Raw genomic sequence first — 20623 nt, 5'->3', positions numbered from 1 at the left:
TTTAGACTTCAGTGATCCCATTTACACACATGGCAAGGAGCTGAAAATAGGAATAACTGTAGACTATGCAAATGAAACATGGGCTCTCTTGTCTCTATAGCATTTTCACAAAGAAATGGAAAATAATGGTGTAAGTCCAAAACTTTGGACCACATCACACACACTCCTCTCTATAGCATACAAACCAAACATAATATTTGCACACTTTGATATAAAGACAAAAAGGTTCCTTGAAGTACTACTTTAATAACTTATGAGTTTTTTGAAACCTCAGAAACAGTTTTTGACTTTTCTTCACTACATTTAGTGGTAAGAATCCTTCATATTAATACCTAAGGTGTAAAAATCTTCTTCATATACTAAACATATTACTTACTGGAAGTCCACGAGCACCTGGCAGTCCTGGCTCACCCTTTAAAAGACAAAAAAATCAGTTTTTCAAGAGCCATTAGCCATAAAGTTTTGTAAAAAACATACAGGAAAATGTTGTTATCTTTTGGGGATCTTTTCTATATTTAGTGGACATAGTCTGTAAGTATTATTCACTTCATTAATGCTATGTTGGTTTCAGTAAGATTTGATACAAAGGAAATACTTCCTCAGTATTAAAAAGATACAGCCTCGGGGCTTTTGTTTCCCCTATCCCAAAAAAATTCAAACATGCTGGTTTCTGATCACTCTGACTTCTGATCTATATTTCATTTGTACGATTGCTGATGAAGTCAGGTTTCACTGCATATTACAGTGTCACAATTACAAACAAGACTAAAAGAGCCTCACTACTACCAAAAATGCTCAGCCTTGATGTCACCATTGTAATGTCACCATTCCTTGCTGCTGACTGGGGGAATGGAAGCTGCTTTGTACTGTGTGAAAAGGGCCTGTACACTATAGATATTTTAATATTGTCAGAAAGACTGCAGCATATTATTAGTTGCATAGAGACAAACAGAAATCCTGCTTTAAAAAAAATCCATTATTTCATGCATAATTTTGTTCTTACCTTCTGTCCTTTTGGTCCTGGGGCTCCACGTGAACCATCAGGTCCTGTGAATCCCTTTGGAAGTAGTGCATATAGTGTTAATGCAAGGGTTATGTGGTTTTCTTAATTACAACAGAAAACATTCTAAAACATAGAATTATGAAGCTATTAAATGAAATAAGTAACTGCAGGAGACTTACAATTCAAATATCTACATGTACAGATAGAATTGCACAAGTTCAAAATACTAGCTTCTGGTGACAAACATTAGTGCCAGTGATATGTGTCTTCAAAAATGATGCAGTTAAATCATTATTAAATAAAACATGATCTCACAGTCTTATTTCCTCTCAATGGGAGGTTGGTGAATTTAGTTCATGGCTCAGCTTAAAAACCAAAAACTGTGTTTTCCATTTCAAGTAAACCATTCAGTAACAACACCCACATACACAAAAAAAAAGTCAACAAAGCTGCCAGGCCAGATTTAAAGCTAGTCCTTGAACCCACTTGTCAATCTGGATAAAATTAAAAAGCAACCGTGGTATTATAACTCCAAATTCGTTTAGAGTTCTTTTGTTTCTTTTTGTTTCCAATTTTATAGCCAGTTTATATGGCTTAGAAACTTCCAGATATCCATAAGAGTTTTTCTTCTATGTTTGTCCGATACTTTTCCATTTTGCTACACTTCCCCTTTTTTTGGTACACTTCCAGCAGTTCAGTGTTCACACAATTGTTCTGACAATTTGCTTTTGAAAGCTTACATGATCATTAGAGGCAATTACTGTACAGTATCTTTTCACAGTCTATTAAATCTGACACTGAAATAATTCATGAAATAAAATGAGATTTAAAAAGTCAGAACTGCCTCACCAATTAAATACAAAAGGTACTATAAATCTAAAACTCGAATTAAAAGTTAAATGCATAGTGGGAGTACAGTAAGGTCCCATGTTTTGTCTTCAAGTGAAAATAAAAAAGGTTCAACATTTCAGAAGACTGTATTCTAGTACTACATTTTCATTCATCTACTAATACAAGGGAATATGCAAGTGTGAACAAATATCAAAAGCTGAGCTAAGTTTAGTGTGTTCTGTTTCATTTGATTGTGTTCCCATGAATTTTGGCAAGGAAAATAAAACTATCCCTTAAGTGAATATTACAAGAGGCAATGATTTTTAAAGATCTGCTTATGGGTTTTTGTAACCAGGTACAAATGGCCTTACAAGGACTCCCTGAAACAACACCTCAGCCTCGGCCATATTGATCAACATAACTGGTCTACTCTGGCCTCAAATAGGGAGGTCTGGAGACACACTATCTAGAATGCTGCTGATGCCTTTGAGAAAGCATGCAGGATCACTCTTGAGGAGAAAAGACAACGCAGAAAGAATCGTGCCTTGCAAATTTTACCACCTAAGGAGTCTTTCTGCTGTGCCTTTTGCAACCGGACGTGCCTGTCTCGTATGGGCCTTTTTAGCCACCAGTGCGCTTGTAACAAACGTGGGTAGAGCCCTTTCCAAATCTTCGTTCGCGAAGCCTAGCCATGATGATGATGACAAATGGCTTATGGGCCTGTATTGTTTTCAGGAAAAAATGAAGTGGTATGAGATCCCACTTACAAAGCCCAACTGCTCTTACAGATTTGAAATCTGAACAGTTTAATGAAAGCCTGTTCCAGCTCCATGTCCACTAAATCTCTTCTCAAAAGCAAATCAAAATTTCACCTCTAACAGCATTGCAACCTTAAATAGATACTAGGCTTTTTCATATTCATAATTTGTAATACTCTCTAATATGTTAGTTTATTGTATATAATCTATATTTTTGATGTTTTAAATGTTAAAAGCATACTTCTACATATGTAAATTAAACATAAGCTTGCCTACCTCCTGGCATAAGACCTAAGTACTAATGCAACAATCTTGCTTCATAGCAAGAAATGCTTTCCAACACTGCTCTCAAGAGAGAAAAATATGAAGAGTTTCCGAAATCTGTTTGAAAGTGTTTTTATTGCCACAAATTTATTCAAGAGATACAACCTAACAGGCCATCAACACTAGATGATGTTGAAACTTTGATCTATATTATTTTCCACAGGGACAGGAAGATGCATCAGCAGATCCTCCTCATGCCCTTGCTGCCCTGCCCTGCTACCAGAGGCAGCTTCCAGAGGTGGTAGGATGTTTCCCCACCACAGCACTGCTGCCCAGTGCCCTCTCCAGAGCAGAGTGGCAGCACCGACAGCCCTTGTGCTACGTCTCAGCTGCTGCCCTGGCAGTGCTCAGCCCAGCTGTGCTCCACCGAAAGGGCATCTTTAGCTCGCAGGAAAGCTCCTCTCCCACCACAAGCACCTCTTGCAGTCAGTGGCAGCTATGAGGAAGACAGAGAACTCAAAAGGAAATCATACTTCTCCAGAAATAGACTAAACTCAACTATTTTTCCTTAAAAAAAATAAAGACGAAATTCCAGAAAATCAAGTTTACTCACATCAGCTCCCGGCTCTCCAGGCAACCCAGGGGATCCTGGTTTGCCTGCATCCCCATCTGGACCCTTCAGGATTTAAATGAACAGTTAAGCATGTTTCAGAGAGGGAAACACAAACAAAACTCAAAACCTCTTCTCTCAAAGGAGCAAATGCAAAGTAGCTGAAATCACTTACCGGTGGACCAGGAGGGCCACTTGGACCTCTCTCCCCCTAACAAGATATGAAAAGGAAGGTGTTAGCCAGAACTACAGCAAACTTTTATGGTCCTTCATGAGAAACACCAATTTACAGATTATCAGAAATAATCCTGAACTGATTCTTATTGTAGAAAATTAATATTAAATCCACATGACCTCTATTACAGTCCAACAGAAACTTCTGGCAGGACTCAAGAGAAAATGCATAACAGTGCCTATCAGGAATAACGCCACGAATCCTTATCATGATACAGCATGAGTGATTCTACATAATCCCTTTTGAGATTAGATTTATAAAACTCCTACACCCCATCTAAGCCAGATAATCACAGCATATGATGCTGATTACATAAAATAAATAATCCTAAATTTTTCACATAATCTCAAAGGCCACTTCCCCCTCACTCCAGCCAACTACAGAATATGAGACTCATCAATTCTTATGCGTACATGCAGCCAAATTCAAGCTTCTTGGGGTAAAATGCTGACAGACAACAGAGGTACAACTCAAGGCATTTCCTATTCCAAGGCAGGACACTTACATCAATGCCATCAATACCAGGAACTCCTGGTGGCCCTGGTGGACCCGGGGGGCCTGGTGGACCAGGGACACCTCTCTGACAAAGAGTAAAAAAAAAGAGAAATTAGAGCCTGGCAAACCACCGAGCCAGTCTGGGGAGACAGGCATAATGAGAGGCTAGAGATTAGTCAGGGGCTCACAGCTGTGATGAGGAGCTGTGTCCTCACTCGATATATATCACGGGCCCTATATCCCATTTTGGCTGCCATAACTAGGAACACTCCCCCCAGGAGTGGAATGGGGAAGGTGCTAAACCCCGCTCCCTGGGCCCAGCCAACCTCCTGTGCCCCACAATGCTAGCAGGACCAGGGCAAGGCGAGGAGGGCTCAGCTCCCCACCAAGCAGGATCTGAATGCCACACGGCAATGACAGGGTGACAGAAATAAAAGTGATCTTTGCCAATCAAACACCAAAATTCACTATGCTACTCTAATTACTCATTCAGCCAACACAAAGGAGACAGTCTTCCTGAGAGTTCGTGCTAGCAAAAAAAATTTAGAAAAACCTTTTCCCTTTTTTCACTGAGAGGTTCAGTAGCTTCCCCTGGTTCCTGAGGATTACATTAGCATCTACAGAGGCGCTTTCTCAAAGCTCCAGGCTCCCGAGGGGAGGCGGCAGGCGCCACCAACTTGTGGAAACCCAGGGAAAGGCTTTTTACACGTCTCCGTGCCTATAATGGGGGACTCTGTTTTCTTTGGAGCGAGCTCTGCCCGCGGCCCCACAACGAGGCTCTGTGAGCAGGAGGCTGGCCCGAGCCCTGAGCGTGGCCCCTTGCTCCCCCCAGCGCTACTGCTCTGGACACCTTTCCTCCGCACACCAGTCTTCCCAGAAATAATCCGTCCAGCGGTAGTTTTACGTGGAGCTCAAGCCCCGCCATGTCACCAGGCACCTGCCCGATGCCCACCAGGTAGCACACAGACACACAGACACACACACGCACACCCCCACAGACACACCCGCGGGTCGGCAGTAGGGTATGGCAGAGTGGCCTTCAGTCCTTCTGCATCTGAACCCTGAGCACCGTCCTTTCCCTCACACTTACCTCGATTACCGTCTGGCTTATCTGCAAGGGAGAAGAAAAAGAGTCAAAGTCGGAATGAACTTACTTGAGCCAGGCAGAGGCAAAGCGCCTGCAGGTAGAGCCCCAGGGGCAGGATGCCCCGCAGAGCCCGGGCCATGGATGGAGGGAGCAGCCTCTGGCTGCCGGGGCGGGCGAAAGGTGAACCAGCTGCAGCCCCTCCCGGCTGCTGCCCGGCCCTGGGGAGGGTCGCGGGGATTGGAGGAACGCTGGCGGCCGGGAAGTGGAAGACTGAGTGCCAGTGGCGCTTTAACCCTTTGCCCGGCTGCTGTTGCCTGGGGATCGACCCTCGCCGTCCCCCGCGGGTTCCCCGGGAACGGGGGCAGCTGCGGGGAGCCGGCCGCGACAATTCCCCCGCCTGCGAGGCACAGAGCCCAGCGGTGTCCCAGCCAAGCAGCAGGTGAGGGGCGGGAGAGGAAGCAAGTCACGGAAGGGTTAAAATGAGGCCGCTGCTGCTGCTCTGGGGGGTTGGATTTCTAAAGGCACCAAATTCCATGCAGGTATGGTAAAAAAGAGCATCTCCGGTCAGGAAGAGTGTCTAAGAGCGAGGCTCCTGTGGGCTGCAGCGGCGGACAGGGAAGGACAAGACAAGACAGGACAGAACAGGGCAAGGCAGGACAGGTCTCTCACCCGGGCTGGCAGCTCTCCGCAGCCTTCGCGCTGGGGCCGCAAGGGGTCGCAGTGAATCACCATCCACTGGATTTCGAACTGGCAAAGGAGATAAAGATCATGTTAATTCGGGTCAGAGGGTCACGCTGGCGGAGGGTGTAAGAGGAGGAATACTGGCACACCACGGCGAGTTTCAAATGATGGGTATTCAATGACAACAGCTACAGGTGTGTACGGGAAAGCTGGGCCCGGAGCAGTGCATTAGCCAACCCCTAACTGCAGAGGTCTTTCAAACAGCAGCCGAGGGATTTAAGGAGAAGGGAAGATTCATCAGGTGTATTTTTTGCATATTCTTTATAAACACTGCATTTTTCCTCACACTGCATGGTCACAGAATCACAGAATATTCTGAGTTGGAAGTCCAAGTTTTCCTCTAAGTGGATAGTTGTGCCCACGGAGAATGGTAGGTCTGAGGATGGAAATATGGTCCAAGTGTGAGAAGTTCAAAAAGCAGGTTTATAGGCACACTGGCGACAGACTGCAATTGAGTAATATACTTCTGTACAATTTCATATCTTCTTTGAATACTTGTATTTGCTGCTGGAAAATGACACAGGATTAAGCCAAACCTCTTCTCAGAAGCTGCAACCGAAATTCACTTGATGTGCTATATAGATTAAAAAACAAACCCTGTGCTAAAAGTTACAGAATCACTCAAACATAAAGCTTCAGAATTATATACATTGATATATAGTGCATCAGGTGGAATTTTAAGTACCAGAAGCATATTAAATGGTGCATATTCATTGTATCTAAGTTTTAGTCCTGTATTGTTTTCCCTTCACATCACACATAGTATCGGCGTGGCTTATGAACACTGAGTGGTTTATCCAGAGATTTTTCAGTTTGAGGATAACAGTTCGAGGCTTCTATTCCTTTCTTTTTATTATGGAGGGCTGAGGAATTGGGGAGAAAGAGATGTTTTGGTTTTGTTTTTACTTTGTACAACATAAATCATAGTCTTTTTCATGCGAGTGCTCTATTTTTTCTGAGAAGCAGAAAATAGAAGTGAGTGTCCAGGGGCTTTCAGTTCTCATTTCTTTGCCTCTCTAGGTCTTTCTTCCTATTCCACGAGCTAAAGTAGCTCCCCACTGTCACTCTCACAATATCATGTCTTGTTGCTTCCTGGCTGCATTCTGTGCTCCCTGTGGGATATCTAATTGCACTCTTCAGTCCCAACCCATAAATGATGCAGAAGGCAGACTGGCCACCATCCTTACTTAGTTGCTTACTGACTGAAAAAGCTTGTAAATGCTCCGAGTCTGAAGTCCTTTAAAATCTCTGCAAGACACCACATATCCAAAAATTGAAAAGTTGCTGCTTTTCTTTTTTTTTTTTTGGCTTTCACCTTCATCACTTCAGTACTACCACTCCTGAAATCCTCTTTATCGCCTCTCTAGTGTTCGTTTACTTGGCAGTCATCACAGTTTCCAGAGTGCTGAGACTAGAGCACAATGGAAGCAGTTGTTTCTTTTACCTGTTATCTGACACGACCATCTCTGAGTCAATTCTCTCCCTCCTTTATCCACTTCTCATTTTCAAACGTTTCTTAGTTCGTAATAATAGCCAATTGAGTATCACAATGTACATATAAAAGAACTGAATATATACTAATACTAATTAATGCTACAAGGCAGCCATACAATAATAAAAATAAGAGGGTATCTGGAGTCTGAGAACAAGGACTCATAAAAAGACATCAAAATGGGATCAAATGATACCTATGTGTACATCTGGATTCTGAGTCCTGAGTCTCTACATTTTTCACTTCCAAAGCTTACTTGAAGTGGGAAAGAGATCTATAACTGACTCTAAAGCAGTTTATAAACTATTTATGATTAAACTAATAATCTGTTTCTTATTATACATGGCTTTAAATGACAGAACTTCTAATTTTTCTATTTGACTGTTTAATATTAAATTAAAGTTATAATAAATAATATTAAAAGTGATAAATCATCCACTCAGTAGTTAGGAAATACTGCATGTAATCTGAAATTGTGTCATTCTACACTTCTTTTCTTAGAATGCTTCCCTCATTCATGAGAGCAAATGAGCAAGGCTGTGGAAATGGTTCCCTTTCTGCAGAAACTGTAAGTTTGGAAGTAAATGGAGTGAAAAGTGGTAAAAAAAGAAAGTACAGCTTTTGGAAAAGACAGACAAATGCCGCTGAATGAGCCTGCTTTCGCTTCATGATTCTTATATCGTGCTGACAAATTATTTAAATCAAAATAGCCTTATAAGAGAACATTCTGCATGGGGCAGGAGGAGGGAATTGGACATCTGAAAGGAAGCATTTGGATACAGTTATGCAAAAAAGCTGATCAGTAGCAACTGTTACTGAAATCAGTGGTCTGGAGTTGTGCTTTTGACTTATAAAACAGTACAAAATCTGTAAACACTGTAAAAAATTATTTAAGACATACCACCAGCAGCAAATATACACATCAGCACATTCTGCAGGGTTTTTTTTTGTGAAGATAATCTTCATAAAAGGAAGGGGGAGGTACTTTGATGGTGTTTGTCTTCCCAAGACACCATTATGGGCGATGGAGCCCTGCTTTCCTGGGGATGGCTAAAAACATGCCTGCCCATGGAAATGGTGAATTAATTCCTTGGTTTACTTTGCTTTATTCATGGCTTTAGCTTTACCTATTACACTGTCTTTATCTCAACCCATGAGTTTTCTCACTTTTATTATTCTCTCCCCAACCTCACCATGGGGTTGAGGGAGCAAGCGGCTCTGTTGGGCTGAGTTGCTATCTGAGGTTAAACCACAACAGATGTTTAAGATTCATGGGTCAATATTGCTGACATATTTTCCAGGTTTCCTACAGGATTTCTGTTTCATCTTAATTTCTTAGTCAGCACAGATATAATTAGATTAGCTGTGTCTGTCTGTTCGTTCTTTTGTCCTCTTAAGTTCTATGGAAATGCCTGCAAATGCCCACAGCTTTGCACATCTCAGTATCAACTACATAATTCAGTTGTCTTATTAGTGCTTTAGGTGAGAGAGGTGAAAGTTAAATAAGATGTAAATGAGACCTAAATATATAGAGTAGTATTTTTAGGATAGCATTAGTCACAGGGATGCATTTAGCAGTACCGTAGGCTTTAAGGAAAACCATGACTCTCAGAGCACAGTTTTAGGTCTCTTCTGGGAGAACTGGCTCCTTGTACCCCACTGGGCTATTGTTGGCTTGGTGATGATTCAGGGGAAGACATCCCTTCAGGGGAAATACAACTCAGCTAAGCAATTTACAGGTGGAAGTTTTCTACAATTTTTTGTCAAGGATACCTATGTTTCTTCTAAGAGAGGCCTGCTATCAACTGTTTAACTGTTTGTACATTTGTTAAGCAACTGAGAATAAACTAGAATCTCATTCTAGAGCTATTTTAAATGAGTTTTATCCATTTTTCTACATCTCTATAATAGATTTTAGAGCTTCATTTTGCTTGCATCTTTTTTCAAAACCTTCAAACAGTACAGCCAATTCTGCCATTATTTGACTTTCCACTGCCAAGGGTTCAGCCTTATGGTTGTGAGATTTCACAAGGTGAAAAAAACCCCAAACTGAGATGTGACTTTTTATAGTTCATGAACACAATCTGTTCTGTGGTGTAAATTAATCTCTGTTCATCAAGTATTGATTAGCAACATCCTCTTAGACATTACAAGTCATGTAGCTGCCCTCAACTTTTCAATGCCCTAGCAGCATTAAATGTTGATCAAATAATGATCAAGGGTCACTTCTAGCAAAGTGTTTAGTGTCTGTTACGACATAATCATGTTAATGCCTCTGAAATTGCAGAAACTAAGGCAATTATATCATCTCACAGCAATTATACTTTGAGCAGTAAGAAATTAATTCCCCTACCTTCCTATAAAAAACATGTGATTTAGGAAGTAAATTCCTTTCAGTTTTAAAATAATGTTATATCTCACATTGCTTAGAGTTTATAGTGGATTATTTGAATTACTTTTATATAAAAAGAGCTATTTTCTTTTTTTATCAAAAAAAAGGACAAAAGGCATCTCTAAACCTGTATAAAAATTTGCCCTCTGTAAAATATGCCAGAAATCCTGGAGTAAATCTTTGTAAAGGCTCAAAGTTAAGATGCAGTTTCTAATGGAACTATATCTATTGCTCTCCCAGGCAGTCATAGCAACAACAAGCAATAAAGAACCTCTTTTAAAATTATATGTATTACAGTGAACCTATAAGAAGTTGACTTCTTCTGCAAGATAAATAGAGTACTCACAGAATGCTGGAAAAAAAAGAATAGGAAACACACAATTTATGTCTGTGTAGTATCACCAGAAGTAATATAGTTTAACAATGCCTGGAAGTAACTTAGAAATTGTGCCTGGAGCATATTAAATACCCAAGACTGTTGAGATGTTTAAACTGACTGTAGTCAAGCAAGTTAAAGGATAAGCCTAGAATATCCCCAAGCACAGATTCATTTAGTCAATTTAAAGAAAAACAAAGTGCACAGGCTAAAGCAGAACTTTCTGCAATATAAACAGACATTTTAAAATTACTAGTCCATCAGATTATGTAATTTCTTTATCATAATTTCAAAGCATATGGTCTTCCTAAATCTACATTTTTATAATATTAGATTGGACCACTACCATTGTCATTCCTGGCTTCACAGCACAGGCCATGCAATTCAATCTAGTGAGTCTAATGTCAAACCCACAGTTCTGTCTGAAATAAAGTATATTTTTAGACATCCAGACTCAGTTTAAGAATATAGTGTGACTCTAACTTTCTTCCCTGACAATTTGTTTCAGTACTTCATTATTCTTTTTGTCAAAAAGTGTGCATCATAATCCTGTTTTAAGGCCTATATTGGCAAATATTTTACTTTTTCCATAAAATACACTACATATGACTGAATCTTCCCAGAAACATGCTAAAAGTATAAATAAATATTTTCTGCAATAAGTGGTGAATTGTAAAATTGATTTAATTCCATTTTGTTCTTTCACTCTTGAAGATGTCCTATAGTTAACATAGCTTCACACAAGGGCCTAATTATGTACATTCTTAAACACAGACAAAGCAGAACTTAATGCTAGACACATTTCCCCACAAGATGCCTGAAGAGCTTTGGGTAATCAGTGTTCCTCATTTGTACACCTTGCTGTAAAGGACAAGTCTCTGCAAAACACGGGCTGGAGAGGAAAGGGGATCAAATTTAAAATTCCTCTCCTGTTTTTCCTGAAGTCTTTAATCATAGCCAAAAGTCACCCAGAGCACCAACAGGGAAGGGCAAAAAGCCCAGTTCTTGACAAGGTGACCTTAATACCTCATCTCTCTCTTCATTTGTAAGCTGCCATTTCTAATCACTACTTCAATCAGGCAAAAGGAACCCTCCTCATTTTTAAAGGAATGCCTCTTGTCTAACTTGAGGGTCTGGTTTGCTGTAGCATTGTATACTAGCTGTTGTAAAACTATTACATTAATACCTATTGCTTTCTGGGCATTTAATCTAAATATATTTCCAAAGAAGAAAACAATATTGACATAGATTTTTTTCATCCTAGTAACATGCATAGAATATGTGTAATGTTTTCATCATCCCACCCATCCATTCATCCACCAGTATCACAGAGCAGTTAGCAAAGCTAAGATACATATGCAGCTAATGAGCACATTATCAGCTCCAGCTCGTTACTTTTGAATGATATTTTCAAAGACTAACTTTTTGTTTTCAGCAGAATTAGTATAACCTTTCAGCTATTCAGATATTTCCTTATCCACATTTATAGCAACATCCTAAATAGCTCCTTTCAGACAGCGGGGAAAGCTTTCTGTCAGCATTCTTCAAGTAAAACTGGTTTCAGTGCAATGCAGTACAGTAATTGTGCTCACAGAGGTGATGAGACATGAGATGCCTCTTTTGTTGCAATGTTTTCCCTTTCAGGTTTACACAATGCTGATTAACCTGTATCTACGTTTTTTTGCAAACAGCATGTAATATAGTTAAAAATTATGTCTCACTTCACTCTCGTTATTTCAAAGTTGTTGCAAAACTTAAGTATAGGGATGTGGAAAATGGTTACAATTTATTAAGTATCTGGTTCTTTTTTTCATTCAACTTGTTTTGAAATGAGTACTCTACTGATATAAAAGGAATCTTGGAGAATGAAGAGGATAATATATGGAACTTAGCAATGTTTTATGCTTTTTTTTCAACTGTGTTTTGAAACTATTTTCTTCTAAACTAAAAGTGAATCCAGAAGTAGCGTTTCCGAAGTCCTAAATGTCATTTAATGGCGCAGTAGGAGAAACTTGTCACATCATTCAGCATAAAGTGCAATATAACTCATCGGCTGAAAAAACACTAGCTGAGAAAACACTTTCATGCATGTCTGAAAGGCAAAATGCAGATTCTACAAATATCTTTCTGTCGGAAATTACAGGCATGTCACTTTTTATGTGTTTTATATTAATTGTTTATCTCAGAAACTAAATCAGATAATCAAATAATAAAATGCTGAGGTTTTCATATTGAGTTTTCGTTGCTGAAGAGCACAAATATTTCCACAATTAGACTGAGCTTAAGTGTCTACTACAATGCACAGGGAAAGGTAAATATCTAACAAAGGGATTCACAGCAGCCATGATGTGGGAATGGAATGCCCTGAGCTAGCCAGGAGAAGGTATTGTGGAAATGGGTAGGTATTATGTCTAAGCTATTCTGGGCCCTTTGCTTGGATTGGATCTAGTCTCTAATGCTACCCTTATCCCTCACAGGATTTATAAACAAAAACCTTCTTTAAGAGTGCATCATCTACACCAGGTCAGTCTTTTTCAAAAAACTCAAGATACTTAAATACTAGAAGCAACAGTTAACACAGTCATATTAGGAAGGACAATGATTACAGCAGTCTCCTGAAGTATAAGGTACTCATTATAATCTCTGATTTAGGACTGAGGTTTAAACATAGGTCTCTTATTTCCTTCAGAGTGGCTCAAAAAGGATCTCCACCATCTCCCTTACAGGAGCTAATCCCTTTGCATTAATGATCTAAAATATTCATTCTGCCAGAGACACATTTAATTATCTCTAGCTGATGGTTGGTGCATGCATATGAGAGGAGTCCCAGTTCTTGCTCAATAAATGTTTTACTTTCTTTGGTGTGAGGTACAGCCCACAAATCCATGTCCTCAAACTTCCTTCTAGATCACACTCCACACATGAATGCCCAGCTGGTATAATCCATTGAAAGAAGTGTAGATGTCTGAGAATTTTCATTATTGAGATGTAGACATGCTCTGGGTCATCTCTTAATTTACACAGTATAAATATATGTGTGCAAAATTCAAAAAGCAAAGCTAGTACTTACCTGCCAACGAGTTGTTATTTTTTGCCATTTCTGCTTTCAGAAATCATTTGAAGATGCATTCCGCACAAAAAACCCCAAACATTTAATGTAAAACACTTTTTTGCATTAATAGAAGGTTTTGGAACTTACCGGAACTGAAATTTCAGGATTATTTTTAAGTTTTCCAAGCACAGCAAAGCCGTCAATGCTGATTTTCCCTTTTGGTTTTATGCTTAAGGATTCTATTTTAACACAGTCAATAAAGAGTGTGACACTGTTTGCTTCCACAATTATCATAAGCTTGTGCCATTGGGAGTCAAACAAGAAAGGCAAATGCAAAAATGATGCCGTTTGTAGTCTTCCATCTGCTCCTTTATAAGAAAACTCAACACTTTTTGTTTGACCATTAAGATTCACTCCAACTTGTTCTTTTCCTGAAAAGTCCTGAATCTGCCAAATAGTCCAGTATTTCTGAAGTGTGGCCCCAGTCATCCGAAAAGTAGTTAGAAAGGAATATTCGTCAGGCAATCCGTTGGAATATATAGCACTGTGTAGGATAAAAATACAGTAGAATTATTGTGCATTTGTTCTGAAAAGCTCCACATATCACCACAGAGTAATGAGAAACCATTACTCAATGAAGCCATATTTCAACCATGCTTGTATCAAAGTTCTTCTGCATGCAGAGTCTCAAAACAGAGTGTCTTTTTGAGTCGTTAGTGTTGCTAATTGTAGAAGGAACTGATTCAGAAATGCAGGTTCTTCCAGCGTTGCACAATGTTTATGATAACCCTTCTAAGTTTAATGGATGGACTCCTACTTCAGATTTAGAAAGTATATCTTACAATTATCGTATTTCCCACTACTAGATTTATTAAATCAGTCAACCCAGTGTGACTTCATAATTGCCCAAGTAGATAGTGCAGATCTGATTCGATTTTGATAAGAATGTCTTTTGCAAATGTATTTTCTTGTTCAGCCTGCCAATAACCCTTTTGTTAAAGTCTTAGCTATCTCTTCAAAAGAAATCGTTCAACAAATCATTCATTGACAAATATAGGCATAGTGAGAACCCACACTAAAAATGTATTATGTCCTGTGACATTCAACCACAAGACTACAAGTAGAAGGGACAGATTTGCCACACATAAAACATCTCAATTTTTTTGCAATTACTATAATTGTGAGATTTGGAAACACAGGTAGGACTGGCTGTGTCACTGTGCAAAATAGTAACATCATTTTTTATCTCACATACATCACTGAATATAGTAGAATATTTAAGAAATGTGCCTTTTCCTATTCCTTAGATTATAAAACTGTAGTGTCATATCCAGTTGATATCAATACAGTATTTGCCATCTATCCACATTTAAGAAGAAGTATTTGAATAAGTTTCTTAAGTATGAAGATATGTAGAGCTATTTTGTCCCAGCATTCATTAGAACAACTTCTCAGACAAGTAGGCATTTTGAATAAAGATGATATTTGACTGGCAGATCAATATTTAGACAGCATTAGTGAACTCTGAAATTTAGGGTAAGAGTTAAAAAAGCAGGAAAATGGAATACATTAATTCTCTTTCTGTATGCTTGATGACTACTGATTTAGAACAAGTACTTCCAGAAGCAGTCTCCCTACTTTGTAGTTAATGTCCCAAGCTGTAGTACAGCTTTATTCCAGCAGGCAGCGGCACAGCCTCAGCAGATTTCAGCGAGGACAGGGCAAGCCTGACAGCGGCAGCAGTGGCTTCACCGTAGGAATAAACTATCCACACTGCTGATGTTTCTCCTTTTTCCCTCGAGCCTTTACATACACATGAAAGCTAGTAGATAAGAAAGGGGAATGTTTAGCTGGAAAATTAGCTCATTATACAAGGTGTGGAGATATACAAAGTTGAAGAGGGGTCTCATTGCCAATACCTTTAATCTGTGATTTGCTCTGAATTGTGTCTCTGTTGACTGTGGATGAAGTAGTCGATCTCAGCTGGTTTTGTTTGATACAATTTTATCTACTTTATTGGCTCTAGCCATCTCAAATGCAAATGTCAATGTGTGGACATTGTACCTTTCCCCCTGTTCTGAGCACTTTGCACTGTTTACTACTGTCCCCTATCCCTCCTTGTGTTAGGCTTCTAGCTTATGCAACATGCTTACATATTCTTTCTGCTCAAAGAAGATACTTCCTATCCCTATCCAGACACACATTCACTCTTACTAAGCTGCTGATCCAGTTCAACATGTCTTTTACAGCCCTTTGTGTCCTTCCTCTGTAATATCTCTTAAACAAGTATTTCAATCTCCTCTACTGCTAAAACCTTAGCTCAGCTGAGTCATTTATCTCTTCAGTTGCTGAATCCCCTGTTTGTTCTGCAGAAGAGCTGATTTTACTACTACCACATTGAAGGCGATGTTGTTAGGTAATTTTTAAATAGCCTTGGCATGACATTCCACTTCCTCTATTAAGTTCAGGGACTTCTGGGGATCTGATACACAGAGCTCCACAGCTAAAAGAAGCAGTACTAGTTCCAGACCCACTGTGGAGAGGTTTTCATTCTTCCTCTGCACTAAGTTTTGCTGTCATGGAAATACTGATTAAACCATCACACACATTTTCATCCCACCTCAGCTGATAAAACTATACTATCAAAAAAAAAAAAAAAACAAACCCCAAAACAACCAAAGAAACAAAAAAAATAGTAAGTAAACATACTTTTTGATTAGAAGATTGTTTATACCAGATTGGCAAATGAATTTTTTGCACCATATTTAGCTATAGATTTTGTACTTTCCAAGACATTATACAGGCTCTCCTTCTTTTTTTGGACATTAAAATAGAAAAGAAATATGTTAACTTTTTCAAGAGATATACAAAGAAGAGAAGTTGTGTAAGAGCTTCTGACAGTGGTAAGAAAAAGTTAAATTATAAGAAATTTATATAGAGCACTAAAGATAAAAAGTCAGGGCACAAACATGAATAATTATTTACATTCTAAAAACCTTTTAATAATCAACCAGAAGAACTGCTGCCTTTAAAGACTCAATATCAGTAACATGACTCAACATAATGAAGCATGACCCATTACCAGAAAGGTACTCTGCAGGGGACTGCTACTGTGTAAGATTTATACCTATAATTCTACAAGCAAAGCAGAGGCAGATTCTCATCTCAGTAACTCCAACAGTAATGATCCTTTCATGGTTTCAGTGTATTTCGGAATGCAGTTCTTCCCAAAGCCTGTAATCCTTATATAGGCAAAACCCTTCTGAAGACAGCACTTTAAAATATTAAATATTTGTAATCCATGGCAAATTTAGCATGATATCTAAATAAACAATTGTAGACAAGTTATGCCTCCATCTCACTGCAAAGTGAAGAGTAATGGGCTCTTGAATCTTATCAAACAGCTGATAGCTATATAAGCACTCAAATTATTTTGGTAAATTATTTTTAACATACATGTTTCCAATTCCACTAATTTATGGGGGGGAATTCAGCAAATATAAATTTAGATTCAGGTAAATGAGCAAAGGAAGAATTAATATAGAAAAATATTTCAAGCACAAAGGATTGCTTCAGTCCCTACCCATTTCCTATCCACTTAAAATTGCCAGGTATATAAACCATCAAAGCCTTTTTTTTTTAATTTAGTTTTGTATCTTAAGTTTGTAAAAAATCATTCTTGTCCTGCTTTCCTTGTGTACTCAGACTATTATTAACTGCTTGAAATGTATACAAAGTCAGATCAATTTTTTATCAGATATTTGAACATTTGCTCTTTTTTTAAAATACCTGGGAGTGGGAAGTTTGAAACATTTGTAATTCATCTAGGGGAACTTGTGAAACACTTTCATAAATACCTAAGACTTTTATTAATCCTGTAGTTTGAGTGCTTACGGGGAATATTTCTTTGAGATTTCAAAGCTAAGTCTACCGAGGCATCAATATAACCAAGGTAAGTCATCTGGCTAGGTGATGGTGTCCTAGTTAGAACTGCTGGGACCAATTCATCATTGGATGGGTGTAGCCCAAAACTGTGTATTCTATGGCCTTCCATGCCATTTCCCAGAAACTGTTGTCAGTAGAGGCCTGCGAGGTAGGAAGATGTTCCTGTCCTCATACCCTTTTATGGAATTCCCTGCTCTGATACCCTTTTATGGAATTCCCCTCTCTGAGGGAGGGACTGAGCACTCCCGCCTGAACTGGAGAATATATAAACTGGGAGTTTTGGAACCTTGGCACCACTCATGGGATCCAGAGGAAGACTGCAGACCACTGCTCTCAACCAGTCTGCAGCTCACCGCTCTCAACCAGACTGAGACCACCACCCTCAACTGGACTGCAATCACCATTTTTCTGACCAGACTACAGCAGCTCTCCCACCAGCAGGTTTTTTCCCCTCTCCCTTTACTTTGGACTCGGGGGGGGGGGCAAGGAACACCACTTTTGTTCATGCCCCAGGGTGCTGGGTTATACATTTGGGTTTTGCGGGTTAAAACCAATTGTCTGTCTGTATAATCGTACTTATTGTATTATTTTAATAAATTGTTATTCTGACTTATAATCTCTCTTTTGAGTTGAGTTCATTTCCCCTGCTGGTTAACTTTTAAACCAGCACAGATGGAAACCCTGAGCCATCCCTCTGACTTCAGGATTCATCAAGAGCAGAGCACGTTAAATGGTTAACTATGTACCTATATAAATTCTACGAAGTAACTGCTTATTTTATTAAATTGGTTTCTTTCAGAGTTAATTCCTTGGGTGAGCTCCATTGCCCACTGAGTTAACTTACTCCTTGCTAAAATTTTAGAATTTTAGAAATGTTAGCACAACTCACTGGAGGTGGCTGTAGGAATTGCTCTGGCCAACCTCATGATGATGCAGTATCATGTATCCTGGGTTGGGGGTTCCTTTGTTCAATCTGGAGACACTTGTGACTGCATCTCCTCTTTCTACCTGGTATCACAGCTGACCTGGCAGGCACTCCCTAGCAGCCATTGAACAAGCAATAAAAATAAAACTTAACTCAGCACTCTTAAAAATCATCTGTCCTAAGTCATTTGCCAGAAGTCATTTGTTAGGGCTCATTACTCTCAGCTGAACTTTATTCTTCAGAAACATCCAGTTCTGAGCTAATTAATTCTTTTATAAGTTAATTAGCTTCTTAGCTGCATTTTGTCTTTTCAATGTCATCATCTATATCTATGTTGGATACCTTATTTGTAATGTAAAGTGAAAAGCACCTGAAGAACTTTGGTGGCTGGATGAAGTAAAGCCAGACCTTCAGGCACATGCATTTGAGGAGTATTACTTCACAGAGAAGCATTGTTCCCAAAGGAAAAAAAAAAGCTGAAAAATCAGCCTATGAAAATCACTGGATGTTCCAAACTTACTGATACAGTTTTATAAAATTCCAATTTTCACTTTATAATTTCTTATCATAATGTGTTTGTCATCTCACCTGTCAAAGTTGCCTACAGTACACTACTACCTCAAATATAAACAATGCTCAGAAAGCAGCTTCAATTTTTATGTTGCTCTGCTTTCCAGTGAGATGAGGATTCAGGCAAAGAGGCATAATCTCTGGATTCGTAGGCTACCTGCATGTAAATAAATTTGCTAGGCCCAGGACTGTTCTCTGATATTAAGTTCAGATGGCATGAAAAAGTTTAAACCTGCTTACTTCCAAAATATATTGACTACATGCAACTTGTGTGTTGGAAATGATCTGTGGCCTATACTAGCCACCAAGCTGTGCCCAGGAATTGTTTAAGAGGTGCTTACTAGTCTGCACCCAAACCATGCCATGGTCTTTTATTTTAACAGTGTATATGATCAAGGAGGGACCTTGTGATGTCACAGTTCCATTTGTGAAGTTGAAGGTTTAAGATTTCTTCCAATGCATAAAGAAAACAAGCCCTTTTCCCACACATAGGAATGTATCATGAACATTTTTAAGTTTTCAATTAACGATAAACACAATTATTATCCAAATAACCAGTATTAATATTGTGTTTACTAACTGGTGGACACTTACAACATGTGCATAGATCAAATTGAAAAATGATGGGTTCACCAAGTCCAGAGAAAACAGGTATGAGTAATGGCAGTTCCACACAAAGTTATTACAAACACTTATTACACAAACAATACTGTATTGATTCTTCAGTAGATTTTATGCTAGAAGAAACATTGGCCGATAGAATTTTTTTGCATGATGGGAGAAGCTAAGACTTGTGTGCAATCATTTCTGTTCATTGTGTGATATACTTGTGCACCTTGGCAAACATGCTAAGCAGCAAAAGGACAAAGCTACAGATCAGTAGCATTTTAAGAGAGCTCTGTGAGCTTTTCAAGGCATTAGCTGCAGTTTTAGCAAAATCAATATGCAGAGCCATGCCCATTCAATTGACCTCTCATTCCCACGCCACTGTAACATGGGCTCCTCTGCCTCCGTATAATCATCATGTGTTAGTCTAAAAAGTTATTTTACAATTGCCAACCTGTTCGTTGAGGGTCCCTCCCCAGTGCTACTACAGCACTTAGGCTGTATCAGGCATCCAGCTCGGGAAAACCATGCCGGCCATTTTTTCCAAACTGACTCTAGTTTTGCCTCCCGCACCTCTTGGCTCAGCAGGAGCGCACAGAGCCGGAGGCAGGGACTGAAGGATGACACCCTCTTTCGTGTGAGCGCCCGGACACAGCTATAGCGGCTTCAGCACCGCGGGCACGGACAGCTCCTCAGTGGTGCGGGTGGCTCTGCCCTGCCCTGCCCTGTCCTACCCTTCCGTTCCCTCCCCTCCTCTCCCCTTCTCCTCCTCTCCCCTCTCCTCCCCTTTCCCTCCTTTACCCTCTCGTCCTCTCCCTTCCCTCCCCGGCGCCGTGGGGTGCAGCTGCTGCCCGCTGGTACCCCTGGAAATACCTATATTACAGTTAAATAGTCTAGTTGAGAATAAAGGGCAGAGAGGGGTGGCTGGAGGGAAATGCAGGAGTTCAGGGCTGCTGCGACGCCTGGGCTGAGAAAACCAGAGATATGGCCATGCCGTTAAAGAGGGTCAACCCTTCTTGACATGTTCTACATAACTTGCTAAACCCTATAATGCTGCTCAGGCTTATATCCCAAATTCACATGAAAAGAAACCCTATCCACGTTATAAAGATTGTGTGGAGGGTTCTGGTCTTAAAAAAAATTACTCGAAACAACTAAGGTGTGCCACTCCTGTGCTGTTAACCTCAGCTGCTTACTGCCAAGTTCACTTCTTCTGAGTCAGCTTACTGAGAGGGGCACAC

General features: G+C 39.7%; 1 protein-coding gene across 1 annotated transcript in view; it reads right to left on the bottom strand.

The window, feature by feature from the left end:
- Positions 1-20623, bottom strand: part of COL9A1 (collagen type IX alpha 1 chain) — a 70368-nt gene that overhangs the window by 46033 nt on the left and 3712 nt on the right. Inside the window, exons 5-12 of the mRNA XM_027697929.1 lie at positions 13484-13880; positions 5953-6030; positions 5287-5307; positions 4207-4281; positions 3642-3677; positions 3470-3532; positions 1004-1057; positions 377-412 (exon numbers count right to left, since the gene is read on the bottom strand). Coding sequence (XP_027553730.1) covers positions 377-412; positions 1004-1057; positions 3470-3532; positions 3642-3677; positions 4207-4281; positions 5287-5307; positions 5953-6030; positions 13484-13880 — 760 coding nt within the window. The remainder of the gene's footprint in view (positions 1-376; positions 413-1003; positions 1058-3469; positions 3533-3641; positions 3678-4206; positions 4282-5286; positions 5308-5952; positions 6031-13483; positions 13881-20623) is intronic.

This window comes from Neopelma chrysocephalum, unplaced genomic scaffold, assembly GCF_003984885.1.
Source record: "Neopelma chrysocephalum unplaced genomic scaffold, ASM398488v2 Primary Assembly neopelma1_23b, whole genome shotgun sequence".
Taxonomy (NCBI): Eukaryota; Metazoa; Chordata; class Aves; order Passeriformes; family Pipridae; genus Neopelma; species Neopelma chrysocephalum.
This window is presented reverse-complemented; position numbering and strand designations above follow the sequence as displayed.